This window comes from Sciurus carolinensis, chromosome 2 (assembly GCF_902686445.1).
Source record: "Sciurus carolinensis chromosome 2, mSciCar1.2, whole genome shotgun sequence".
Taxonomy (NCBI): Eukaryota; Metazoa; Chordata; class Mammalia; order Rodentia; family Sciuridae; genus Sciurus; species Sciurus carolinensis.
The window spans coordinates 126,061,085-126,087,546 of record NC_062214.1 but is presented as its reverse complement, the minus strand read 5'-3'; the positions used below and the strand labels follow the sequence as shown (position 1 = coordinate 126,087,546).

General features: G+C 51.4%; 1 protein-coding gene and 1 long non-coding RNA gene across 3 annotated transcripts; one reads left to right on the top strand and one right to left on the bottom strand.

The window, feature by feature from the left end:
- Positions 1 to 1,927: 1,927 nt before the first annotated feature.
- On the bottom strand, positions 1,928 to 16,743 carry LOC124977763 (uncharacterized). Of its 2 annotated transcripts, none has more exons than XR_007107254.1 (3): positions 16,508 to 16,743; positions 2,791 to 7,811; positions 1,928 to 2,225 (listed from the first exon to the last, which is right to left on the bottom strand). It is a non-coding gene; the product is annotated as an uncharacterized LOC124977763 (long non-coding RNA). The 2 variants fall into 2 exon arrangements; XR_007107255.1 differs by having other exon boundaries at positions 2,791 to 7,806.
- Positions 4,083 to 26,031, top strand: Myh7 (myosin heavy chain 7). The gene is made up of 39 exons (XM_047541562.1): positions 4,083 to 4,212; positions 5,933 to 6,141; positions 6,402 to 6,545; positions 6,828 to 6,984; positions 7,070 to 7,097; positions 7,674 to 7,782; positions 7,865 to 7,957; positions 8,058 to 8,121; positions 8,501 to 8,599; positions 8,838 to 8,941; positions 9,551 to 9,689; positions 9,792 to 9,910; positions 10,030 to 10,179; positions 10,442 to 10,612; positions 11,192 to 11,501; positions 11,751 to 11,818; positions 12,143 to 12,230; positions 13,064 to 13,181; positions 13,329 to 13,452; positions 13,726 to 13,862; positions 14,120 to 14,375; positions 15,200 to 15,442; positions 15,591 to 15,767; positions 16,542 to 16,687; positions 17,914 to 18,004; positions 18,711 to 19,100; positions 19,341 to 19,467; positions 19,646 to 19,764; positions 20,461 to 20,657; positions 21,197 to 21,380; positions 21,567 to 21,732; positions 21,869 to 21,993; positions 22,556 to 22,864; positions 23,104 to 23,307; positions 23,427 to 23,552; positions 23,661 to 23,936; positions 25,016 to 25,111; positions 25,234 to 25,368; positions 25,903 to 26,031. The coding sequence occupies exons 2-39, from the start codon at positions 5,941 to 5,943 to the stop codon at positions 25,918 to 25,920; spliced, it is 5,808 nt and encodes a 1,935-aa protein (XP_047397518.1). The 5' UTR covers positions 4,083 to 4,212; positions 5,933 to 5,940; the 3' UTR covers positions 25,921 to 26,031.
- Positions 26,032 to 26,462: the final 431 nt, after the last annotated feature.

The window sequence follows — 26,462 nt, the reverse complement described above, 5'->3', positions numbered from 1 at the left end:
TTTTCTCAATTATTTCACATCACAGTACCCTAGAAATTCTCCTTCTAGAGGTTTCTAGGACCTCTGCATCCTATGATTAGTCTGGCTGCAGCCCAGGGGTGGTTGGAATTGCTGAAGGACCCCTGGTCAACCTAAGGCTGGCTCTACCCATCTCCTTAGGACTCTAGTTTTGTCTGCCTCCCATCCACAGCCCAACCTCCAGGCTCTGGAGCCAGCCCAACTCTACCAGACAGCTCCACCAGGGCCCCTAGATATTCAGGCTAGGACACAAAAACTTCTGGCTGATGCTTGGTCTGTGCTCTCATTTGGTGTCTTGGCCTATGTCACCTTTTGGCCCGGGCCAGCTCCTGGTGGGTCTCAGGATATACACTGGCCTTTCGTGAGGACAGCAGTCAGGCAATGGTGCCTCTCCTGACTCAGGGCTGCACTGCGGGCCTGGGCTGAGCCTAGAACAACCTGAACATCCTGGCCCCCTGGCATGATGGACGGCCACCCTCTGGGCAGATGAAAGCACAGTACTGTGGGATGCCAGATCCACCCAGGCCCACATGAACCTCTGACCCAAGGGGATTTAGTGGGGCTGAGGGGGATATAGAACAAAGGACTTACAGTAGAGTAATCGGCCCTACCACCTATAGTCTGGCTTCCTTAGGTCTATGTTCTTAAGGATAAGAACTGCCTGCTTTGAGGGCCCACTATATGTCTGGAGTATTCTAGACCCTTTACCTGTTCGAGTAAATATGACTATGCTTATGTTATAGATGATAAAACTGGCTCAGACAGATCACATGACTGACCTAGACTACACAGCTGGAAAATGGAGGAGATGGGTTTCGAGGTGGATTTTGTGACCTACTCCAAGTTCCCCAGGCTGCTCCTCACAGGCCTTCCCAAGCCTCCAGCTCCAGATCCAGACTGGTCACTCTCCATGATGCCTTCTTTTTGGTGAGTTGTACCCCTCCAAACATTCCCCAAAGGAGAGATCTACCTTTCCAAAGCACCCCAAACTAACTGGGCTGTCTTTCCAGCTGTCCACTGTCGATCAGAAAGCAGAGATTGTGGAGTAGGGAGCCAGGGGTACAGAGGTACAAAAGGTGTCGGAGGCAGCGGGAAGACAAAAGAATGACAAGACGGAGCAGCTGTCTGTAAAGGGAAACCTGACACAGGCACAAAGCTCAGCTCCCTAAGCCCAGGCTCGTGTGGAGCCAGAATCAGGTCCCTGCAAGGTCAGGGATTCTAGAGGCAGGCAGATGGGAGAGCTGGCCTCCACCCCACCCCCATTCACTGGCAGGTCTCCTCTCCCATGTGCAAAAACAACTGGTGCCTCATTCCTCCTCCAGGGCCAGGTCCCCTGCCTCTTTCTGCCCCCTACTTCTCCCTTCCCATTGGGTTTTGGGGATCCTCTGATTTCCCTCTTTCCATGCTAAGGTCTATTTTAGTTTGCCATAGTGCCCCCCTGCCCCACCCCGCAATTCCTGGTAGTAATTTTAGCAACTTTTTCTTTGGACTCCTGCTGGCACGTTCACAGCAAATGGCCCCTGTTTGGGCCTGACACTTGATCAGGGTGGTGACAGAGCCCAGACAAAGCAGGCACAATGCCGGGAGGGGGGGAGGGGGGTGAAGAACAGGGAGACAGATCACCTTCCTTCCACTCAGGCCTTATTTGGTCTACCTTGGTGAGGCTGCTCTCCCTCAGCCCTTTTATTTATAGCATTTTGGTTTGTTCTCCTTTGTCTTGTCTGCTATCACTCTGTAGTACATGCTGCACAGTTGCCACCCACCCCACAGCATGGACCCCAGCCCTCACTCCCCCCACTAGGAACATGCACGTGCATGCTCAAAGGCACTGGCAATAAGCTTAGGTCTGGATTCTACTTCTAACCGTTGAATACAGTTGCCCGGAGGAGGGATCTTTCTTTTGGTCATTGTTTTATTCTCAAGGACTAGAACAAACCAAGCACATAGTAGATACTCAATAAATACTTGTTAAATAAAGGAATCTGTCTTCATAAAGGAGCAAAGAAGAAGGAGGACGATCATGATGGATTGTCCAAGGGCACCAAGGGCAGGTACTAGAGGAGTCAGAGACTGAGTGGGGGTCCTTAAGGACATTGAACCCTCCAATATGAGTCAGAGAACACAGAGTTAGGGAGTTGAGTTCTACTTTGCATTGAAGAGTGAAGAAGAGTAACATGGAAACATCAATGGACCAGAGCCCTCTAAACCTGAAAGAAGAAAAACAAAGTGTGATTGATTAACTGTAGAAAAGGCCTCCCAACTGCACTGCCGAAGAGGCTGGGCCAGGGTGAAGACACTGGGCCAGGGTTTGGAAGTGGTTACTTGTGTCCTGAGCATCCTTTATGCATCTCAATTGCCTGCATCTGTGCCTGAGCCCTGGGAAATCAGGAAGGGATAGCACTTTTGTGCTTAGAAAGCTGGAAGGGGTGGTAAAAGAGCTTTTGCCCTTTATTACTAATCCCTGAAGTCCCTACCAGTGGAGTTGATTCCTCAGCATCTGGCAGGGCTGAGCCAGGACCCCAAGATTCTGTTCTGCTGGGCATGTTAGCAGCAAGGCCCGCTGGGGCTACCTCAGCAACTGTACACCTTGGCACTGCAGAGCCACCGCTGCTGCGTCAGACAGAGCCCCTGCAGTCTGTGATCTGTCCCCCACTTGCCTGCACGCCCCCCGACAGTTCAATGCCCTCAGACTCGGTTACTGAGCAACCCCCATGGGGGCCCTCTCCTGGAGTTCCCCTTCCCTGCTGTGCCCATTCCACCTTCAAAATGTACCTGCTGGGCACCCCATCCCCCAGGCCTGCCTCTCTCCTCCAAGCTGACAGTTAATCAGATGAATTAATCCGCATGCGCTGAGAGCTGTGCTTGGGAAGAAGGGAGGATTTCAAACCAAACCACGCAGCCGTTGCCTGGACACGGAGCAGTGAGGCTTGCACGCAGACACCCAGCGGTTCCTTTCCTCTCCTCCCTTGTGGCTGCTCCCTGGGCCTCCAGGAGCAGGGCAGGTTTTTCCTATCCTGTCTCTCTCCCCACTTGCCAGAAGACTGATCACAACCAAGTCTGGACAGAGGTCACCTCAGTGGAGGCTCAGTGGGTCAGGCAACAGCAGTATTGGTAGGGGTCTCCTCACTCTGAGCAGCCATATTATCCATAGCCTTAAGAGGGTCGGGCCCTGGGCTAGCACATCTAATACCTGCAGGGTAGATGAGTAAAATGAGTCAGGAAAGGACTCCCAATGGGGACAATCAGGCCACTGGGTCCTGCCTTCTGACACAGTGGGTCCTTACCTCCTTGGAATCCCAGTCTCCCTTTCCAGGCTCTGTCCCCTGTCTGCTGAGGTCTCCCACCTTGAAATCTTGCTGTTCTCATTATGTACAACCTTAGAAAAGACACTTCCCCTCCCTCTAAAATGAAGAACTTGGATGGATCACTAAAGACTTATCCGGCTCTGAGGCTCAGTGACCTCAACACATTGACTGCTAGTCCAAAGAAATCAGTGCCTGAGCCAGGGTCCCCATGTCTAAGCTCCTGGTCATTCATTGTTCCTACCACCTGACAAGGACACTTCCTTCCAGTTGCCCCAGGTCAGCTCCCTCCTTGGGGCCATGCCCCCAACTCTGCCCTATCCCTTTCTGCTGCTGAAACTCAGCCTCTTCCCATCTCACAGTTGGATACAGGCCCAGGGCAGGGAAACAGGGAAGACACTGTGGAAATAGGGCCAGGCCAGTGTGTGTGTGTGTGGGGGGGGGGGGGGGTAAGGGGTCGCAGGGGCAGAGTGAAAGGGGCCAGGAGTGCACTGTACAGGACAGCCAGCGCCCAGTCTGCCAGAGGTCATGGTGGTCGTGGTCAATTTGCTCTCTAGCCAGCTGGGGAATGTGAGGTCTGGCCTGGGAGATATTTTTGCTGCACTTTGAGCCACCCCGCCCCCTGGAACTCAGACCCTGCACACTCCATGCCATAACAATGACGACCACTTCCAATTGTTTCCTAGCTAGAGGGGGAGGGGGAGCACTGTTTGGGCAGGGGGGGGCAGGGCGGGGGAAATGCTTTTAGTGACAACAGCCCTTTCTAAATCCGGCTAGGGACTGGGTGCAGGTGGGGGTGGGGGCACCCTGCTGCCCCATATATACAGCCCCTGAGACCAGGTCTGACTCTCAGCTCTCTCCTGCTCTCTGTGTGTTTCCTTGCTGCTCTCAGGTAGGAATGGGAGCTGGAGGCCTTCCCCTGGGATAAGGGGGCTCCAGGTTTAAGAAGCGGTTCCCCTAGGAACAGCAAGCTTCTTGTAGGGCTGTATGCAGAGTACCAGGTCTGGTCATTGAGCACACATGTGCAGATCTAAACATGTATGTTTGTGCCATGGGCATGAGGGGGCTCATGCATTCCCAGGGGAAGATATCTGTATCTGAGCATATAGGACCAGAATGCATAAGAAGAGCGTGTGTGTCTATGTGTGTGTGTGCGCACACGTGTGTACCAGCGCACATGTTTTGAATGTAAGGGAGGGTGTGTACTTCACTATCTAATATATGGATAAGTGGGAGATGTGTTCATCATCATGTCAGAGGACAAGCAGGTCCATTTGGGGGAGGAGTGAAAGATGGCAGAGAATGATTATATAGGAAGCTAGTTCAGTGAGTTCTGGGACATATAACTTCCCGTGTCCATACACATGGAGGCCTTGCTCTGTGACAGGAGTCATGACTATTGCAGTGTGTAACCCTGCAGAAGGAGATCACAGGCACATGGTGTGGTCACACAGCCACGCAAGCCTATTTATTCTGTACACATATGTCTATGTGCACATCTGTTGTTGAGGCACATGTGGGACACTGTGGGGGGGTCCTAAGGTATAGAAAGGAAGCCTGCCTTTGTGTGACATGTGTGGATAAGCATGTGTGCTCATCAGAGGGCATGTGGCAATGGCAGTGTTGGGCTGTGTGATGAATGGTCTGTGTGAGGACACTCACGGTGTCTTATTTCTAAAAATGCCCACAAAGTCTGGCAAAATGGGGACAGGATCGAAAAGCACTGGCTTTGGAGTCATGAGGCTCGGGTTCAAGACTTGGCTCTATCACTTATTGTTTTGTGTTTTTGGACAAGCAAGCTACTCATACCTGATTCCCTTATCTCTCCAGTGGGGTGAGGACTGAGTAAGTGAACATGCGTAGAAGTGTTTTTAGTGGAAAGCACTGAATGAATGTGACCACTGTTGTCTTTCAGGTGACTCAAAAAAAGTTTCCCTCTCTGGATATACACAAGAGTGGGAGGATTGGGGCCCAAGTGTTGCATTAACACCAGGAAACTGTTAGAACTAGTCCTTGGGGAAGAGGGGACAGTATTTGGAAAGGAAGAAAGAACATGGGACCCGAGAAACTGGCCACCACTTCCAGATTGTTTTCAGTTCCAGGGGAGGGTGGGTGCCAAAGGACAGAGTCAGGGAGAAGAGGGGAGGTGGTGCTAGGCAGGTTGGGTCACTCTCCAGGTCCCCTGTAGGCCTGGGCCCCTTTCCTCATCTCTAGACACATTTGAGGAACCAATGTAAGAAAAACTGAAGACAGAGTGCAGGGTATCTGGGGAGATTGGGCATGACAGTCCCAAAGCCAACCTATGGAACTCCCATTTCTGCCCTGCCTTTGGGAGGACATCTTGGCTACCAAAATCAGCTTACCTGTTACTTTGAGGGGAGGGCAGAGATTGGTGAGGGTCAAAGATGGATATAGTCAGATTCCTGCTCTCAGACAGCCCAGTCTGAACGAAAGCTAGTTGTCCTTTCTACTGTGGTAGGTTTGCTATGCTGCTCTCTGGTTAAAAATGTGGGACTCACTGATAACTCCCCTTGAGTATGTGCTAGGTTTGGGGGCCCCCACTGGAGGGAGAGAGCAATGGGAGGAAAGTCAGCTACTCCTGTTCGTTCTAGGCACAGCCATGGTGGATGCGGAGATGGCTGCGTTTGGGGCTGCCGCCCCCTTCCTGCGCAAGTCAGAGAAGGAGCGGCTGGAAGCCCAAACCAGGCCCTTTGACCTCAAGAAGGATGTCTTTGTGCCTGATGACAAAGAGGAGTTTGTCAAGGCCAAGATTGTGTCTCGAGAAGGTGGCAAAGTCACTGCCGAGACTGAGAATGGCAAGGTGGGTGTCTACCTGGGGTGGGCGCACCTCTGGGATTATAGACGTATGCCACCATGCCAGACTGGGTCTCCTTCCCTTTGGGTACAGATCCAAACCCTTAAAGAACCGTTCTCATTCCCAGAATCCAATCTATGCTCTCAGGGAGATCCTGGTTCCTTCCCTGCTGGACACCAGGGTCCTGTAACTTGCCCTCCTCCTCTCCCTGATGAGGGAGGAGAAGGGGAAACAGGCTGACAGAATGGTCTGTGGGGGATGTGCAGACAGTGACTGTGAAGGAGGACCAGGTGATGCAGCAGAACCCTCCCAAATTCGACAAGATTGAGGACATGGCCATGCTGACCTTCCTGCACGAGCCCGCGGTGCTGTACAACCTCAAGGAGCGCTACTCCTCCTGGATGATCTACGTGAGTGGAGGGAGGCACCAGACTTTCCATTGGAACCATCCTGGCCCAAGGGTTTCCACTCCTGAGTCAAAATGTCTGCTTCTGGTGCCCAGGCAGTGTGGCACTCTATCTATTTAGACCCTAAATCCTTGCTCCATTCAAATACCCTGGGAGCTGGCATGACTCACAAGAACCCATTTAGAGGTTTTCATTTCCCTTTCTCCTCCCCTGGGGTCTTTCTCTAACTCTGAAAATCTCCACCTCGCCCAACTTCATCACTGGAACCCACTTTTCTATTACCAGACCTACTCAGGCCTCTTCTGCGTCACTGTCAACCCCTACAAGTGGTTGCCAGTGTACAATGCTGAGGTGGTGGCTGCCTACCGGGGCAAGAAGAGAAGCGAGGCCCCACCCCACATCTTCTCCATCTCTGACAACGCTTATCAGTACATGCTGACAGGTGAGCCCTGCACCTGACCTGTGCCCTCAACCCAACACCCAGCTGGGCCCTCAGCCCTCACCCTGTTGCCTGTCCTCTTTTCTAGATCGGGAGAACCAGTCCATCCTCATCACGTGAGTATAGTTCCTGCACTGTTCCTTTTCAGAATCCCTAACCCCAGCCCCAACAGGGACCCAGAGCACTACAGTCCTTCCTTTTCCCCTCTGCCATCACGCCCATCTCCCCTTTCTTCCCTGATCTTTACTCTGACCCTTCTCTTTGCTTTTCCCTCTTTTCTCCTCCCCATCCCTCCCCTATTTTTCCTCTCTCATCTCCTTTGCCTACTCTAACGTTCCATTTACCCATAAGCCCATTGCCACCATGTCTTCTTCACCTCTTCATTTTCCTTCAGGAACTTTCCCCATTCTTTAAGCCCCACCCATTCTTTTCTAAAATACCTGAGACCCATCTCCTTCCATTGACCTTGCCCCATCAAGCATGAGCTCAACCTGCCCAAACCCAGTGCCTCCTTGAGGTATTCTGCCTGGCTGTTACCCCTGACCCTATGAATGTCTGAAGACAGCTGTGTGTTTTGGGTGCATATTATCCAGCAGCTTCCTGCTCAGGGGTCCTACTCTCAGATAGGACATACATTCTCTCCTCACTCGAGCGTGTTGTTCTCTGCCTAATGAGCCCGACTCTCCTGACAGCGGAGAATCCGGGGCTGGGAAGACGGTCAACACCAAGCGGGTCATCCAATACTTCGCTGTCATCGCCGCCATCGGTGATCGCAGCAAAAAGGACCAGAATCCAGGCAAGGTAGGCTGGTTGTCCTCCAAGGGCCTGCACTGAAGAAAGGGAAGGGAAGACTCTCATCTGCCATTCTTCTCGACCTTTGCAGGGCACCCTGGAGGATCAAATCATCCAGGCAAACCCTGCTCTGGAGGCCTTTGGCAACGCCAAGACTGTCCGGAATGACAACTCTTCCCGTTTTGTGAGTGGTCCCTGACCTTGAGTTTGGAATAGGGGTTTAAGGGATGGCCTCAAGTATGAGACTTCCCCCAACTCATCATTACCCTCCTCCATCTCTTCAGGGGAAATTCATTCGAATCCATTTTGGGGCTACAGGGAAATTGGCATCTGCAGACATAGAGACCTGTGAGTACCAAGAATCTGCTAGGGCTCACCTTTGTCCTTGATCATCTTATCTCCCCACTCTGTTTTTCTTCTCTCTTCCTGTCTATCTCTATGTGTCTGTGTCTTCAGGTCTGTCTATTTGTCTGTCTTTGAGACTTCCTCTGGCTCTTTCTCCGTCTCTGTCTCTGCACATTTGTGTGTTTCTCTGGGATTTTTTTCTCTGAGACAATCCCTCTCCTTTTGGGTCTCTGTCTTCATCTGTGAGTGTGATCTCCGTGTATCATGCCAGTCTCCCCGCTCTGACTTTTACTTACTACATTTACCACTTATCTTCCTCTTTTTTTCTTATATCAAAAAATTTAACCTTTTTCTTTCTCTCCTTCTATCTGACTGTTCACAGACCTTCTGGAAAAATCCAGGGTTATTTTCCAGCTGAAAGCAGAAAGAGATTATCACATTTTCTACCAAATCCTGTCTAACAAAAAGCCTGAGTTGCTGGGTGAGTCAGAGCCACCAGCGGAGACCAGCTATCTCCATGGCAACCTGGTCCCTGCTGCCTGTGGCTGGATTCTGTTAGCATGCCCTGGGCTTCCTGGCGCTGTTGGATTCAGGTCTGTGGGTTGCAGAGTCAAGTCAAGCCCTATCCTGTGCTTGCTCTTGGGCTATGTACTATGGCTGGCAGCCCCCATGAAAGTCAGGGGCTTATATCATATTCAAACCACTTTCTACCCTCCTAGACATGCTGCTGATCACAAACAACCCCTACGATTATGCATTCATCTCCCAAGGAGAGACTACCGTGGCCTCAATTGATGACTCTGAAGAGCTCATGGCCACTGATGTAAGTGTGTGAGGACCAAGCCAAGAATGGAAAATGGGCAGCAGGGACACAAGGGGAAAGTCTACTATGTCAGGAATAAAGCAAAGTCACTGACTATCTGTTGTTCAAAGCAGTATGGCCTCCCTGACAGCCAAAATGTGCCCTGTTACAAGGGTGTGTTGGGATATGTGTGAGATGAGACAGGCCAGGCCAGTACTTGGTGTTCAGTTAAACAAGAGAGGGCTGGAAGCCTGGGACACAGAGGCAGACAAGGCAAGAAATAAGTCATTACCAAGGAGAAGGGAAAGGGAGTCAGGGGGCTGAGACAAGATATTAGGTAAAGAACAGATACAGACAGGTATGGGAGGCCAAGGAGGGGAGCAAGCATAGCAACTGGAAGCATAAGTGTGTAGCAGCTCCAGAGAAGACCCAGGACTACTGAGAGTGGGCGGGGCCGAGGCTACACCCTGCTCTTGCATCTTCCATCTTTGTTTTGGAGTTCTCTGCTGGGCGTGGGAGTCTGGGAACCCACAGGGACTAAGGATTCAAGCTCTCCCTAACTTATGAGTGATCTCATTTACCAGTCATACTTCTTTTTCTGGGATCCTCCAATTTGGGGTCTGCCTACAGAGCGCCTTTGATGTATTGGGCTTCACTCCAGAGGAGAAGAACTCCATTTACAAGCTGACGGGCGCCATCATGCACTTTGGAAACATGAAGTTCAAACAGAAGCAGCGGGAGGAGCAGGCAGAGCCAGACGGCACTGAAGGTGAGAGGCAGGGAAGCTGGGTGGAGCTGTCGAGCCACTGAGGGCTACATCTGCAGAGCTGTGGAACCCTTACCAACCTTGCTACTTGACTTTTCCTTCCAGAGGCTGATAAGTCTGCCTACCTCATGGGGCTGAACTCAGCTGACCTGCTCAAGGGGCTGTGCCACCCTCGGGTGAAAGTGGGCAATGAGTATGTCACCAAGGGACAGAATGTCCAGCAGGTGGGTCATCTTCAGAAGATAAATGGTTGGGGTGGGGATCTTAGTATGGAGAAGTGGGAGCTTTCAAATTCATTTCTCCCAGCAACCCAACTCATCTGGGTCGCTCCCCTACCTCACAGGTGATATATGCCACTGGAGCACTGGCCAAGGCGGTGTATGAGAAAATGTTCAACTGGATGGTGACACGCATCAACGCCACCCTGGAGACCAAGCAGCCACGCCAGTACTTCATAGGAGTCCTGGACATCGCTGGCTTCGAGATCTTCGATGTGAGCCAGGGAGCCTCTTGCACACTCACAGTCGCTTGTGAAGGGCCAGCTATGGGTCCAGCATGGGAAGGCAGTGGCACTGTCAGGGCAGTCATCATCCCTAACCTCAGGGAAAGCCCCCACTCCCCTGCCCTGACCTGGGAGGGGACCAGTCCCATCCCTGCTGGGCTTGGGCACACTGCATGGCACAGCCCTGGGCTGATGCCCCTGGCCACTCAGACACCTGCCTGCCTGACCTGCTCCTGCCCCTCCCCGCCTGCAGTTCAACAGCTTTGAGCAGCTCTGCATCAACTTCACCAACGAGAAGCTGCAGCAGTTCTTCAACCACCACATGTTCGTGCTGGAGCAGGAGGAGTACAAGAAGGAGGGCATCGAGTGGGAGTTCATTGACTTTGGCATGGACCTGCAGGCCTGCATCGACCTCATCGAGAAGGTGCCTGGCCCCGCCCACTGCGTCCCCCTCCTCTGCCATATCAGACAAAGTGACAGCCCCTCTGAATAATAGGACTGAGGTTGAAGAGTTCCAAGCCCCAGTTTCCAGAGTCCTGTGTTGTCCTATTATCCAGGAAAGGGAGGCATCTGAAACAGCTGAGTTTCCAGGGACTTGAGAGTGGACACATGGAGGATGGACACCTGAAAGACAACCTCCCCCACTGGAGTGTTTAATGGCCCTGGTTTATATCCAAGGATCAGGATGTGTAAGGGTGGTATGGGTGGGGTCATAAAAGTACACCTATTTTCAACCCTGGCACCTCAGGGATCTGGGTGATGGAGTGATGTGTAAACCACAAATAGCAGCCACATTCTAAGATTTTCACTAGAGTCCCTCTCACCAACAAAATTCTCCACCTGTGGAAAGCTTGAGCAGATGCCAGTCCATAGTAACTGTCTTCAGAGGTGAGCCTAATAGCTTGATACAAGGGGCATCTCCATGAGTAAACATTGACAGTGAAGCAGAATCCATCTCCACTGTGTGAAGCACGCTCAATGACACTCTCCCCTCCACCCCCAGCCCATGGGCATCATGTCCATCCTGGAAGAGGAGTGCATGTTCCCCAAGGCCACCGACATGACCTTCAAGGCCAAGCTGTATGACAACCACCTGGGCAAGTCCAACAACTTCCAGAAGCCACGCAATATCAAGGGGAAGCAGGAAGCCCACTTCTCCCTGATCCACTATGCTGGTACTGTGGACTACAACATCTTGGGCTGGCTGCAGAAGAACAAGGACCCACTCAATGAGACAGTGGTGGGCTTGTACCAGAAGTCCTCTCTCAAGCTTCTCAGCAACCTATTTGCCAACTATGCTGGGGCTGATGCACGTAAGTAGAGACTGGGGTCCCAGGGGACTGAGGAGCAGGGTGTCTGCCATGCTTCTGGAACAGGTCAATTGCTATACCCTGCTTCTTTCCTGTCAGGCTCCTGGGGTTTACAGACTTAGTGGGATGGAACTGAGTGGAGGTGACTGCATTGAAGACTCTCAGCCAGTGGGATGTGAAGAGAAGTTGTGATTCTTCACCCCATGCCCTCAATCTCCCATGATGTTCCTTTGTTGTCTCCCTTTCCCACAGCTGTTGACAAGGGCAAAGGCAAAGCCAAGAAAGGCTCATCCTTTCAGACTGTGTCAGCTCTGCACAGGGTGAGTGTGTGACCCCAGCTCCAATTCATCAAAGCTCTCTATCCACTGTGGTTCCCAAACCCCCACCCCTGGCCCTTCCCTGCCTTCTTCATTTCCTATTCCTCTCCCTCCCAGTCTCCTCTAGCCATTCTTGATCCTTTTTTCTCTGTCATCCCTTTCTTTCATCTACTGGCCTCTAATCTTATCTCTCTTCTCATTTCCACATGCCTTCCACCCCTTTCATCTCCTTGCATTCTTTCCATCTCTCTTTCTCTTCCATCTCTTCCTTTCCTACTTCTTTTTCTTTTACTTTCTTTACTTTTCCTCTTGCTTTTTCTGCCACAGGAAAATCTGAACAAGTTAATGACCAACCTGCGCTCCACCCATCCCCACTTTGTGCGTTGCATCATCCCCAATGAGACAAAGTCCCCAGGTGAGCCTATGAACTCAGACCAGCCCATGGATGGGCCAGGGACAGGTCCCTCTAAGTCATCTCCTCATCTACTACACTATTCTTTCCAAGTGACATTATTCTCTTCCTGTCCCCTGTGAGGTCTCCCAGACCACCAGCTCCCAGTGTTACCTTACATTTGGAATGTGTCATTCAGGATAGTGTGTAAGGCACTCTGATGGATATCACCTCAGCAGTGATTTACAACCCCTCAATGAGAAATTCAAGGATTGTCTATCCATGGTGTGTGTGTGTGCTGTGCTGGGGATTGAATCCAGGGACACTCTTCCACTGGGCTCTATCCCTAGCCCTTTTCATTTTATTTTAAAGAGGGTCTCACTAAGTTGTCCAGTCTGGCCTCAAACTTGTGACCCTCCTGCCTCAGCTCCCAAGCAGCCAATTGCAAGTGTGTGCCACTGCACCAAGTACTGTCAATCCATTTTTATATGTAAGGAGACAGAAAGAAGCTCAGAGACCTGGGTTCAAGGCCTGGCTCTGATCTCGATCAGCTCCATGACCTTAGGCAAGTCACTAACCCATTTGACCTTAGCTTACTCATCCAGAAAATGGAATATATCTGTCCTGGCCACACCTATAAAAACAGAAGAGAGACATATAAAAAAAGAAATGTGAAAGCCTTTGGTTATTCCTAAAAGTGTAGCTAGGGAAAAAATTAAACAAATGGAGGATATTATTAACTGACTTGCTAAGATTTTAGGCTAATAAGTGCCAGTTGCAGGATCAGAACCCAGAACTTTTGACTCTTTTCCCATTGCTCTCCTCACACACTCCTCTGCTTTCCCCTCTTGCCACAGGGGTGATGGACAACCCCCTGGTCATGCACCAGCTGCGCTGCAATGGTGTGCTGGAGGGCATCCGCATCTGCAGGAAAGGCTTCCCCAACCGCATCCTCTATGGGGACTTCCGGCAGAGGTGGGTTCAGACGTGCCCCAGAGTGCAGGGAGCAGGGGGAGCTTGGGCTGCCTGGATGGAGCAGGAGTCTGCAGGCAGCCCTTGAATTCTGTAAGCAGAGCAGAATCCATGCACAAAGCAGGTGACCCCAGGCACTCTCCTCCCCAGGTATCGCATCCTGAACCCAGCGGCCATCCCTGAGGGTCAGTTCATTGACAGCAGGAAAGGGGCAGAGAAGCTGTTGGGCTCTCTGGACATTGACCACAACCAGTACAAGTTTGGACACACCAAGGTGAGGAAAAGCAGGAAACAAATTGTTTAAAAATGTCTCTTGTCCTTTGATTCCTCACCTCCTGGCTCCCTTTACCAATCATCTTAGGGATATTTCTGAACCATATGCTACCCCTCCCCATCCCAGCAACACTTCCCCCATTCCAACTCCAACTGCCATTGACCTCCTCCCTTCAATTCTTTTCTAAATTGTTGCCGTTCCCAAGATAATCCCCACCACCTCTTTTCCCTCATACAAATTTCTGGTCACACCCGACACACACTTTCTCTGCAGGTGTTCTTCAAAGCAGGTCTGCTGGGGCTGCTGGAGGAGATGCGAGATGAGAGGCTGAGCCGCATCATCACCCGCATCCAGGCACAGTCCCGGGGTGTCCTCTCCAGAATGGAGTTCAAGAAGCTGCTGGAACGCAGGTGAGAGATCTCAAGAAGAGGTTCCCAGTCTCTCCAAGGCCCAGGTTGGTTCAAAGGCAGAGTCAAAAGAAAGACCTCACTGAGTCTTCAAAAAGAGATGCAGGGGCTCCCATAGATACAGTATAGTTCTCAGGGTTGGAGGACCTCAGGGAGGGTGGAATGGATGGAGGAAAGGGGGTGTTACCTGGGAGTCAGGGCCACAAGTGGGAAGGATGCTGGATGGCTCTCTCACCGGCTCTCTTGCTGGGCCCTTGCAGAGACTCCCTGCTAATAATCCAGTGGAACATTCGGGCCTTCATGGGAGTCAAGAACTGGCCATGGATGAAGCTCTACTTCAAGATCAAGCCACTACTGAAGAGCGCAGAGACAGAGAAGGAGATGGCTACTATGAAGGAGGAGTTCGGGCGCATCAAAGATGCACTGGAGAAGTCCGAGGCTCGCAGGAAAGAACTAGAGGAGAAGATGGTGTCCCTGTTGCAGGAGAAGAATGACCTTCAGCTCCAAGTGCAGGCTGTGAGGCTCCTGGCGTTATTATTGACCCTTCCATTTTGCTCTTCCTACACCTCCAACAACTCTGTACTCCCCACCCAGGGGCTCACATCTTGTCCTTCACAGGCAGAAGATTCTAGGATTTCATTTCCAAAGACCTCCAAAGTGGTCCTTCAGGAGGAGGAAAGGGGAAAATAACTAACTTTTAAATATATATGCTTTCTACCTAGGTTCAGCCTGGATCCACAGCTTAATAATTTTATGACCTTAGGGAAACAACAAATCTTTTTTTGTTTGTTTGTTTTGTTTTGTTTTGTTTTGTACTGGGATTGAACTCAGGGGCACTTAACCCCCCTTAATCACATCTCCAGCTCTTTTTTATATTTTATTTAGAGGCAGGGTCTCACTGAGTTGCCTAGGGTCTCGCTAAATTGCTGAGGCTAACTTTGAACTTGAGATTCTCCTGCCTCAGCCTCCTGAGTCACTGCGATTACAGGTGTGTGACACCATGCCCAGCCCACAAGACATCTTTGAGCCTCAATTTCTTCATCTCTAAACAGAGAATACCTTGTACATACATAAAGTATTTGGCATCAGTAAATGCAGTTCCCTTCCTTCAATGGAAGAGTCTAGAGGAAGAGAATTTCCTCCTTCTCTCCTCCTCTCCCAAATGCTCCCAAGCCACATTGCCCTAAAATTCTTCCTTTTCCCATCCTTCCAAGGTTCTGCTCAACTGAGAATATTGTAGCGCTCCTCTCCTCTTTGAGGGCTGTACCTCTCCCTTCATCTACCCATGAGGACAAGGACCCTGCCTACTAAACATCCTTCCCTCTGTGCCTTGCCATCAGGAACAAGACAACCTGGCTGATGCAGAGGAACGCTGTGACCAGCTGATCAAGAACAAGATCCAGCTGGAGGCCAAGGTGAAGGAGATGACTGAGAGGCTGGAGGATGAGGAGGAGATGAATGCTGAGCTCACAGCCAAGAAGCGCAAGCTGGAAGATGAGTGCTCTGAGCTCAAAAGGGACATTGATGACTTGGAGCTGACACTGGCCAAGGTGGAGAAGGAGAAGCACGCAACAGAGAACAAGGTGAGGGCAGCTCCCTCTGACTCCAACCCAGGTCTCCTCAGGATTCCCAGGCCAGAATATGGTCCTGGTCCTTGGCCTGGAGGTCCCCATAGATGTCTGCAGATTAGTAATCTTTGACCCTAAAGGGGCTGGGATTTGGGGTTGACAGGTGAAGAACCTGACAGAGGAGATGGCTGGGCTGGATGAGATCATTGTCAAGCTGACCAAGGAGAAGAAAGCTCTTCAAGAGGCCCACCAGCAAGCCCTGGATGACCTTCAGGCTGAGGAGGACAAGGTCAATACCCTGACCAAAGCCAAGGTCAAGCTGGAACAGCAGGTGGATGATGTAAGTAGACCCAGAGTGACAGAGCCTAGATAGAAAATGTCCATCTGTGCTTGAAGGGTGTGACTGTGTGGCTGTGTATTTTGGGAGGGAAGTGTTGGAGGAAGTTCATTCTCCTGATACCTTTCTGAAGGAAACTGGGGAAAAGGAAATCAGGAGATAGGTCAATTCTAAATTATGCATCTAATCTCACTGATGTGATCAATGATACAGATGGACTTTCTTATTTAATTTAACTTTAAACTTATATATCTCTTCCTTTGACCACAGGATTTAGGGGGCTTCTTGTAATACTATGATATATTTCTTTGGGAATTTTGTGAGGCTCCTCAAGGAGGATCTTTGCACTTGGAAATTTTGGGCAGATCTGATCATAAGTGATCACTGTTCCCTCAGATGGGTGTATGGTCAACGAATGCCTTATCACTCTACACTTATTTAAATATCTGTCACAGCTTTAAACAGGAACCTGTACAGACAATTGTGTCTGCAGGTCCTACCACAGAACCTGGTACCAGTAGGTGCTTATAGGATGCTGAACGAATGACTATAGCTTTGAGTTTGTCCCACAATCATTCCTTCATTCCTTACATATGTATCAAGCAGCCTCTCCATGGTTGGTGCTCTCACAACCCCTGGTAATATTTGGCCCACTCTTAGTCTTTCTAAGCCTCAAACACTCTCCAAGGATTCCCCAAATGTGGAGTAACTGAGCTACAAAATCACCATGTCAGGTACCTGACCTCATGGGGCATGGCTGGGCCTTCTCTCCACCAGCTGGAAGGATCCCTGGAGCAAGAGAAGAAGGTGCGCATGGACCTGGAGCGAGCCAAGAGGAAGCTGGAGGGTGACCTGAAGCTGACCCAGGAGAGCATCATGGACCTGGAGAATGACAAGCAGCAGCTGGATGAGCGGCTAAAAAAGTACCACGTTCCCCTGCCCACCACTTTGCCTCCTCCCCAACCCTACAGCCTGCTCTGCCCACTGCAGGACAAGGTGACACCCAACCTGAGAGGCAATGCCCTCAGACAGCTTCCATAATTGGATGCTTAAACTGCAGCAAGTACCCTCAGGAAGAGGGCTGTGCTCCCCCAGACCCATACATTGGGGCCTTGTTGTCCTCCCTGGCAAATAGTTTCCTTCAAGCCCTTTCTTCCTGTGGGGCACTCAGTAGGGATGAAAATAAATGCTTGGTCTCTTTTTACATGACACTATTGGAGACTAGTTGCTTGAAATGGAGGAACCTGCCACATAAAAATCTCTTAGGAAAGTCCCTTTGGGTTTTTCGGAGAAAACCCAAAGGGCCACAAAAAATTGGGTCTGCCCACATGCCCAAGAAGTGGAGGGACCAGTTCATATTTTTTTAATAACTTGTGGTCCCAATTATTGCAAATTCTTCCAAAGAACATGCACCCATCTTCTAGACTTGGTGCATGGTGACTTGCAGAACATATTTTGATATCTGATGATCTTATGGTGCCTTGGCTTGTGTTTGCACTTCCCACTTTCCGAGGTGCAGAATTTACTGAATGAATGAATGATGAATCTAGGATTCCATTGGTTCCTCAGTCACTTTTTGGGGGGTGGTTACTGGGAATTGAACTCAGGGGCACTTAACCACTGAGCCACATTCACAGTCCTTTTTATATTTTATTTAGAGACAGGGTCTCACTGAGTTGCTTGTGTTGCCTTGCTAAGTTGCTGAGGTTGGCTTTGAACTAGTGATCCTCCTGCCTCAGCCTCCCCAGCTTTTTAAAAATACCTTTAGTCCTACTTTACCAAAGAGAAAACTAAGACTCAGAAAGGTTAACGAGTTGCCCAAAGTAACAGTAACAAACTAAAGACCATCAAACTAAAAGAGACATTTGAAATAAGCTAGTCCAACCCCCCTCATTTTATAGTTGGAAAAAAAAAAAGAAAAAAGAAAAAAAGAGAGGAAAGACCCATGGAGCTCAGTTTACCAGGCTCTTCCCACTACATCATTGTTGGACTTCAATCCTATAGCAGGTGTTACAGCTTCAGGGATCTTCCATACCCCTGGACACTGTTTTTCTGATTAAATCATGTCTTATGGTAATCTCCAATTGCTATTGTGTGCCCCCAGAGAGCACAAATAGCCTTCCTTACCTTATACTCCATCTTTCCCTAGGAAGGACTTTGAGCTGAATGCACTCAATGCCAGGATTGAAGATGAGCAGGCCCTGGGCAGCCAGCTGCAGAAGAAGCTCAAAGAGCTTCAGGTGAGGTCTGGGAAGCCCAGGTTGGACACTGTAGTCCCTAGTTGGTTCTCAGCCTCCCTGCTCCCCTCCTACAGGATATCCCATCCCCTAGCATTACAGGAGCTTACTATGTGTTCATGAAAGGAGACACAAAGCTATCACAGTGTCCCCTACAGGGACTGTGTGATCCAAAGAAAACATGAGAAGAAACTCTGAAAAGGTCCAGGTCTGGAGGGTAGAAATCCTGGTTTGCTGTCTCAGCTTGGCTTTAGCTGGGTGGCCATGGGAAGACAACTCCAGACCTCTGGGTCGCCATGCCTTTCCCCATTACCTGTTAGCCTTACCCTGTTAGCCTTTCAACCCTGACAGTGAGCTCTGAGGTTCTCAACAGCAGACACTGAGTTAGGTCTACAGTTGTCTAATCAGACAGATATTGCTTTTAAATTTTTATCTTTTTTTTAACTGATGTAAATATCCCAGGCCTCTTTGTCCTTCAAGATCAAACTTCAACTGCTTTCCTTTCCATAAAGAGAATGTATTGCATCCACCTAAAGGAAGGCTAACTCTGCTGTTCAAACCACCTTCCCCAAATGCTTTCATGCCCACCTCTCTGGTAGAACTGAACTCACTTGATGTTCCCAGCAGGCTAGGAGTCTTAGAGCCTTGGGGTGGGGGCCCAATGGAGGTGTCCAGGCAGCAGGTCTGAGCCCTTCACATCTGGGCACAGGCACGCATAGAGGAGCTGGAGGAGGAGCTGGAGGCCGAGCGCACTGCCAGGGCCAAAGTGGAGAAGCTGCGCTCAGACCTGTCCCGAGAGCTGGAGGAGATCAGTGAGCGGCTGGAGGAGGCCGGCGGGGCCACATCTGTGCAGATCGAGATGAACAAGAAGCGAGAGGCTGAGTTCCAGAAGATGAGGAGGGACCTGGAGGAGGCCACTCTGCAGCACGAGGCCACAGCTGCGGCCCTGCGCAAGAAGCACGCTGACAGCGTGGCCGAGCTGGGTGAGCAGATCGACAACCTGCAGCGGGTGAAGCAGAAGCTGGAGAAGGAGAAGAGCGAGTTCAAGCTGGAGCTGGACGATGTCACCTCCAACATGGAGCAGATCATCAAGGCCAAGGTGAGCCCAGCTCCACCACTCCCCTCCTCCAAGGTAACACCACTTTGTTCCCTTTTCTTCTTTCTTCCCTTTTCTTCTTTCTTCCTTGATGGCTCCTTTTCCCACTCCCCTTCCTCTACATGGTTCTCTAATTCCCTCCTCCCTTCCACACTTTCCCTCTTCCTTTCTCCTTCAATTGCACCCCTTCATTCCTTTCAGCCCCCACCCCCAATATCCACGCATAATTTATCCCTCCCTTAGGCTAACCTGGAGAAGATGTGCAGGACCCTGGAAGACCAGATGAATGAGCATCGAAGCAAGGCTGAGGAGACCCAGCGTTCCGTCAATGACCTCACTAGCCAGCGGGCCAAGCTGCAGACGGAGAATGGTAAGCCTGGATCCCAGTCTCTTGGCCTCCTGAGCCACAGCAGGCTCAGGTGCACACACCCCTCACATGCACATGCAGTGTCTCTCCAGAAAATGGGACCTAAGGGTTAAGGGAGGAGTTGTGGAGAGAGAGGAATGGCTAACCTTCAAGAGTTGAAAGTGCCTTGATGCCAACCCAGGTGAGCTGTCCCGGCAGTTGGATGAGAAGGAGGCACTAATCTCCCAGCTGACCAGAGGCAAGCTTACCTACACCCAGCAACTGGAGGACCTCAAGAGGCAGCTAGAGGAGGAGGTTAAGGTGAGACCTGGACTCCAGCAACCAGGCCCAAGCAAGGGGCACACCAACTGGCCCTGCATCTGCATCCCTTCTTTTCCCAAGAATGAGGATTGCTGTCTATCCACTAGTGTCTGAGAATCTCAAAAAGAAATAATAACCCAACCCTACCACATGACTTCTAACTCTATTCCCCAGGTCAGGGTCTCTACCTCTCTGCTGGTGCCCCCGGGGGGAAGACAGGGTATGAGAAGGTGGCAAGAAAATGAACTAGGGAGGCAGGTTATAGTCTTGGCTGGGCACAGGTATGGGATGCAGAGACTTCATCAGTGGATCCTGGGATTAGCAGGACAATCTGAAAACGGAAGAAAGACGCTAAACTGGACCTATTCTTAGCACTTTGCTGAGTTTATGAAAAAAGGGAAAGAACTTGAGTTTAAATAAAGTCCAGGGCTCAATACTAACCTGCCTCTTATAGCCTGGTGATCTTGGGGAAACCTCCTGACCTCTCTGAGTCTTTCTTCCTCCTGTAAATGGCAGTAATGATGATGGCTGCTGTGCTGGACTGGCACTTTTTGTTATTAGTACTCAGCAAAATGTGCCAAATCCACTGGGGAAGCCAAGGGAGCAAGTTGAGATTGGGGTGAGGAAATGGGCAAGGGCTGGGGTTGCCTCATGCGTAAAGCTGACCCCCGCCTTCTGGTGTCCGCCTCTCCCCAGGCCAAGAACGCCCTGGCCCATGCACTGCAGTCAGCCCGGCATGACTGTGACCTGCTGCGGGAGCAGTATGAAGAGGAGACGGAGGCTAAGGCTGAGCTGCAGCGTGTCCTGTCCAAGGCCAACTCAGAAGTGGCCCAGTGGAGGACCAAGTATGAGACAGATGCCATCCAGCGAACGGAGGAGCTGGAGGAGGCCAAGTGAGTCCCAGTCAGCCGGCCTTTGACTGAGGCCCCTTTGAGGTCAGAACTTTCTGCCCAGTCCTCTCCTTAGTAGCTTCCACACAGGGGATGCGTAGCTAGTGTTTAACAGTAGAGGAGGACCCTGCCCCGGCCCCACCTCCTGCTCCTCTCGGGGAAGCTTTTTGCTCGCGTTATGTTTCTCATCCGAATATAAGACGAACAAAAGGTTTGTCTGAGGGCTGAGTGCTCCCACGGGGCAGGGCACTGTGGTGGGGGAGGTGAGGATCTGCAGAAGCCCACGCCTTCTCCACATCACAGCCAAGAGGCTGGTCCAGGGTCAGAGGGACGCCACCCCATACCCCTCCTGGGTGCCGCAGGTCTTCACACACGCCACCAAGATCCTCTGCCTGCCCAGTTCTTGGTCCCTGGGGCCTGTCTTTAGGCTTCTCTGAACACTACTTCTGAGTTTTCAAGGTTGTCTTCTGAAAGGCTCATGTCCACTTGTCCAAATCTACACCTTCAATCTTCCCGATCCTCTCCCACACTTTCCTGGGCAGGAAGAAGCTGGCCCAGAGGCTACAGGATGCTGAGGAGGCCGTGGAGGCCGTCAATGCCAAGTGCTCTTCACTGGAGAAGACCAAGCACCGGCTACAGAACGAGATCGAGGACCTGATGGTGGACGTGGAGCGCTCTAACGCTGCCGCCGCTGCTCTGGACAAAAAGCAGAGGAACTTTGACAAGGTGAGCCATGGGTGGGGCCACAGCCAGTGTGCAGGGTTGGGGGCCCAGAGGGATGGTGCTAGTGCAGGGTCAGAGCCCACCTCCCTGGAGGCAGGGGAGGAAGGCTGAGCCTGGGCCGGGGGCCTGGAGCAGCCCTGGACGTGGGACTGGATGCGGAGGCTGCACAGTGAGCCTCGTCCCCCGCAGATCCTGGCCGAGTGGAAGCAGAAGTATGAGGAGTCACAGTCGGAGCTGGAGTCTTCGCAGAAGGAGGCGCGCTCCCTCAGCACGGAGCTCTTCAAGCTCAAGAATGCCTATGAGGAGTCTCTGGAGCACCTGGAGACCTTTAAGAGGGAGAACAAGAACCTGCAGGGTGAGCTAGCCCCAAGGCAGCCCACAGGTGCAATGTCCCTGTGGGGGACTGCCCAGGGACCTCAAGCAAAGAGACATACCTCCTGCCCCTTTTGGACCACAGCAGTCCCCAACTGAGTCACATGTCCTTCACACAGAGGAGATCTCTGACCTGACTGAGCAGCTGGGTTCTAGTGGAAAGAGCATCCATGAGCTGGAGAAGGTCCGAAAGCAGCTAGAGGCTGAGAAGATGGAGCTACAGTCAGCCCTGGAGGAGGCTGAGGTGAATGCTCAGTGTAGAGCAGGGGAGGGGTGGCAGAGGCCAAGCTCATGGCTGCAGTTCCTGCTCTCATCTCCCCTGGGTCCATTTTGTGCACTGACCCATCTGCAGACATCAGGTCAGTGCCTGGAACATAGTAGTTACTCGACAAATATTTGGGGAAAGAATGCATGTGGGGCCACTGAACTCCATGCAAACATTTCACCTATTGTATCTTAGATGAGCTCCTATTTCCACTCACCTCCCCTTCCTCCTCTGCCTGCCTCTGTGTTTTTTATACTCTGTGCCTGATTGCCTCTGTTTCCTTGGCAACACCTCTTTCTTCATTTTCCTCTTTGTCTTCCTAGCTGGCTCTCCACTGTGAGGGCCCAAATCACCTTTTCTTAGGCTTATTTTCATTTGCCTTGTACATTCTCTTTTTCCCCCTCCTCTTTCTGCTTCTCTGACTGAGCCACTTACGTCACTCTTGCACCCTCTCTGTATCCATGGTTTGTGAACAGAAGCCCTCACCCAACCCTGGGTCCTGACTGTCCACCACAGACACCTGTCCCCACCTTCCTCTCAGGCCTCCCTGGAACATGAAGAGGGCAAGATCCTTCGTGCCCAGCTGGAGTTCAACCAGATCAAGGCAGAGATTGAGCGGAAACTGGCAGAGAAGGACGAGGAGATGGAGCAGGCCAAGCGCAACCACCTGAGGGTGGTGGACTCGCTGCAGACCTCTCTGGATGCAGAAACACGCAGCCGCAATGAGGCCCTGCGGGTGAAGAAGAAGATGGAGGGTGACCTCAATGAGATGGAGATCCAGCTCAGCCATGCCAACCGCATGGCTGCTGAGGCCCAGAAGCAAGTCAAGAGCCTCCAGAGCTTGCTGAAGGTACACAAAGACTCTTGGAAACAGAAGGTTCCCTTACCCAGAAAGGGAAATGGATTCCATGTGTCCTGGTTAAGTGGTGGCACAAGATCCCTCCTGCCCCAAGGTCCTTGCAGACACCTCCATCAGGTCCCTCCTGAGCTACTGCAATGGGCTCTCCACCCACATCCAGCTCCATGCAAGGGCCTTGCAAAGACCCTGAGGCCAGTTTTCTATCTCATGCTCATTTTCCTGACCCTCAGGACACCCAGATCCAGCTGGATGACGCAGTCCGTGCCAATGATGACCTGAAGGAGAACATCGCCATCGTCGAGAGGCGCAACAATCTGCTGCAGGCTGAGCTGGAGGAGCTGCGGGCTGTGGTGGAGCAGACTGAGCGGTCACGGAAGCTGGCTGAGCAGGAACTCATTGAGACCAGTGAGCGGGTGCAGCTGCTGCACTCCCAGGTGGGCAGTGCCCCTGTGCATTCCTGGAGGGAGCAGGGGCTGCAGGACTCAGCTGGTAAGGCTGGGAGTCACACAGGGATGCTCAATGCCTTTCCTGCTCTGCCCACCACCTACCACAGAACACCAGCCTCATCAATCAGAAGAAGAAGATGGACGCAGATCTGTCCCAGCTTCAGACTGAAGTGGAGGAAGCAGTGCAGGAGTGCAGGAATGCCGAGGAGAAGGCCAAGAAGGCCATCACAGATGTGAGTCCCCACCCTGCTCACCCACTCCAGGCCCATGTCCCCCTGGGCTCGGCCATGAGGGTGTGAAGGACTTGACTAGACCATGTGCTCCCACTCTCCTGTGCTCAGGCCGCCATGATGGCAGAGGAGCTGAAGAAGGAGCAGGATACAAGTGCCCACCTGGAGCGCATGAAGAAGAACATGGAGCAGACCATCAAGGACCTGCAGCACCGGCTGGATGAGGCCGAGCAGATTGCCCTCAAGGGTGGCAAGAAGCAGCTGCAGAAGCTGGAGGCCCGGGTGCGGGAGCTGGAGAACGAGCTGGAGGCAGAGCAAAAGCGCAATGCAGAGTCGGTGAAGGGCATGAGGAAGAGTGAGCGGCGCATCAAGGAGCTCACCTACCAGGTGCGCTCCCAGGGCAGGGCGGTGGCTCTAGCCTTTGCACTAAGCCATAGTGACAAGCACCCAAGGGAATGAAGTGTTTGCTCTTACCTTTTCTGGGGTTGGAGTGCAGCCCCTGGTGGCCCTATCTCACTTTGCCTAGCCCTGCCTCACCAGGGCGTCACCAGGCCCAGATCAGTCACCACCTCAACATGCTCCTCAGCCCACACCTTAGGGATATACCCAGGCCTCTAGACAGCCCCCAAAAAGCAAATGTGTAGGCTTGCTCACCCCAAAAGACACCAAAGCCACACCAAAAAGCCTTTCAAACAAATCTCAAAAACTTTAGTTACTCAGGACAGTACCCTCTAGATATCCATGGTGTTTTCTAGAATCAAACTCTCAATTAGAATTTCTGTTCTAATCCAGCATGTCACCATCCCTATAAGTACACTTTGTCCTTAACCTAGGTCAAGTCCTTGTCACTCCATTGCAGCCCAGGAAATTCTATCACAGTCACAGCCCCAAAGTCATCCCAACACATACCAAGTTCCAGAGCCAGGGAATTTATCTTCCATGAGGTCCACACCCTCATGAGTCTGCTCCATAGAAGAGTACACACACACACAATTTGGGGCATAATTTCAGGAATCCCATCTGTTCCTTGTATTCCTTCCTGGTACACATCATTTAAAACATTCACATTTTTTTTTCTTATTTTTTCATTCTTTCTTTCTTTTTTTTTGTACTGGGAGTTGAACCCAGGGACATTTAACCACTGAGTCACATCCCCAGTCCTTTTTATATTTTATTCAGAGACAAGGTCTCACTGAGTTGCTTAGGCCCTAGACAAATTGCTGAGGCTGGCTTTGAACTCGAGATGCTCCTGCCTCAGCCTCCTGAGCTACTGGGATTACAGGCATGCACCACCATGTCCAGAAATAGTCACACTTTTGGATAAGAAATTATAGGGAGAATTCAAGCATTTAGTGAGAGTCAGAGAATAGAATTGGTTCAGAATATTACATTCAGGATAAAGAAGACAAGAGAAGCTGTACATAATGACTGTACCAGCTTCACTCCTGCCTACCCCTCCCCCACAGACTGAGGAGGACAGGAAGAACCTGCTGCGGTTGCAGGACCTGGTGGACAAGCTGCAGCTGAAGGTCAAGGCCTACAAGCGCCAGGCCGAGGAGGCGGTGAGTGACTCTGTTGGGGTTAAGGCCTGGAGGAGGAATCAAGGGGAGCTGGCCCCCTAAGCTGAAGGCTGAGAGCCCAGGCCCCATCTCACTTCATCCTCACATCCTCCCTCTCCCCACAGGAGGAGCAGGCCAACACCAACCTGTCCAAGTTCCGCAAGGTGCAGCACGAGCTGGATGAGGCAGAGGAGCGGGCTGACATCGCTGAGTCCCAGGTCAACAAGCTTCGGGCCAAGAGCCGTGACATCGGTGCCAAGGTGGGTCCTGCCCCTGAGCTGCATTTGTCGCCCCCAACAGCAGGTGCACCTGCTCTGTCAGCCTCAAATAGAGCACCCAACACACCACAGCTGCCTCCTTATCATTTATTTCCTTATTGAACCACAAAGCCCCAGAGGCCAAGATAATTGAGTTCCCTGTGATTTCTAAGATTCTTCCTATTCTAACTTTCAATGATCTGTAAATCCCAGTCCTAGGGTGGTCATCAACCCTACAAGACTCCAATTTACATCCACCCAGTATATCTCAATTTCGCCTCAACTGCTAGCTTCTACTTCCCTCCTAGATGAGTGGCTTCTGACAAGCATCAGGGTACCATCTTGTCTTCACCTGGCAGCTTCCCTTTGGCCCACCCCAGAGCTCTACCTCCAGAACACCCCCTCTCACTGATAGTGAAAACACGTCTGCCCCACCTCAGGGTTTCCATCCATGCCCTGTTCTCACCTGTTTTCTGTACCATCTGCCCACATGGTTGCCTCTCCAGAGCTAATTTGAACTTTGTTTTCTTTCAAAAGGGCTTGAATGAGGAGTAGCTTTGCCACATCTTGATCTGTCCAGCCCTGAGGGTGCCAATGAAGTCCAAGACCCAGCACCTTTCATAACAACCCCTTGGAAGAATGCAGAATAAAGCAATTTTCATTGAAGCTGAAAGCCTGCCTCTATACTATTCTTCACTGCCTGACAGTCATGGGCTGGGGTAGGGGTAGAGGAGTTCTAGAGGAGGAAGGGTAGTTTCAAAAGTCAGACTAGGAGACCTCCCCAGGGAGTCTGTGAGGCTCTGAACCCTCCCAGGAGCAGAACTGGCCCATGAATCCCCCCATGGATCTCCCACCCAGCCAAATCAACAGAGAGGTGACACCTGTCCTTCTAGCCCTCTCCTTGGTCTAGCATTCCTCGGGGTGAAAGGGAATTTAGGGAAATCCATAAATCTTGCCTAGGACACACGAAGTCCTATATTTCAGCCCCAGTCAACACTGTTCTGCACTGGTAACACCTGAATCTGGGCTATGGGGAGGAGATTTAGTGTGAAGGAACTGACCAGTGTCCATGGGTCCACAGGGGTGTGGGCCACTCA

Coding starts and splice junctions, on each gene's coding strand:
- Myh7 (XM_047541562.1), top strand. CDS start 5,941: ATGGTGGATGCGGAGATGGCTGCGTTTGGGGCTGCCGCCCCCTTCCTG. Junction 19,101..19,340: donor AGCAGATCATCAAGGCCAAG/GTGAGCCCAGCT, acceptor TCCCTCCCTTAG/GCTAACCTGGAGAAGATGTG. Junction 21,994..22,555: donor CAGCCCTGGAGGAGGCTGAG/GTGAATGCTCAG, acceptor CCTTCCTCTCAG/GCCTCCCTGGAACATGAAGA.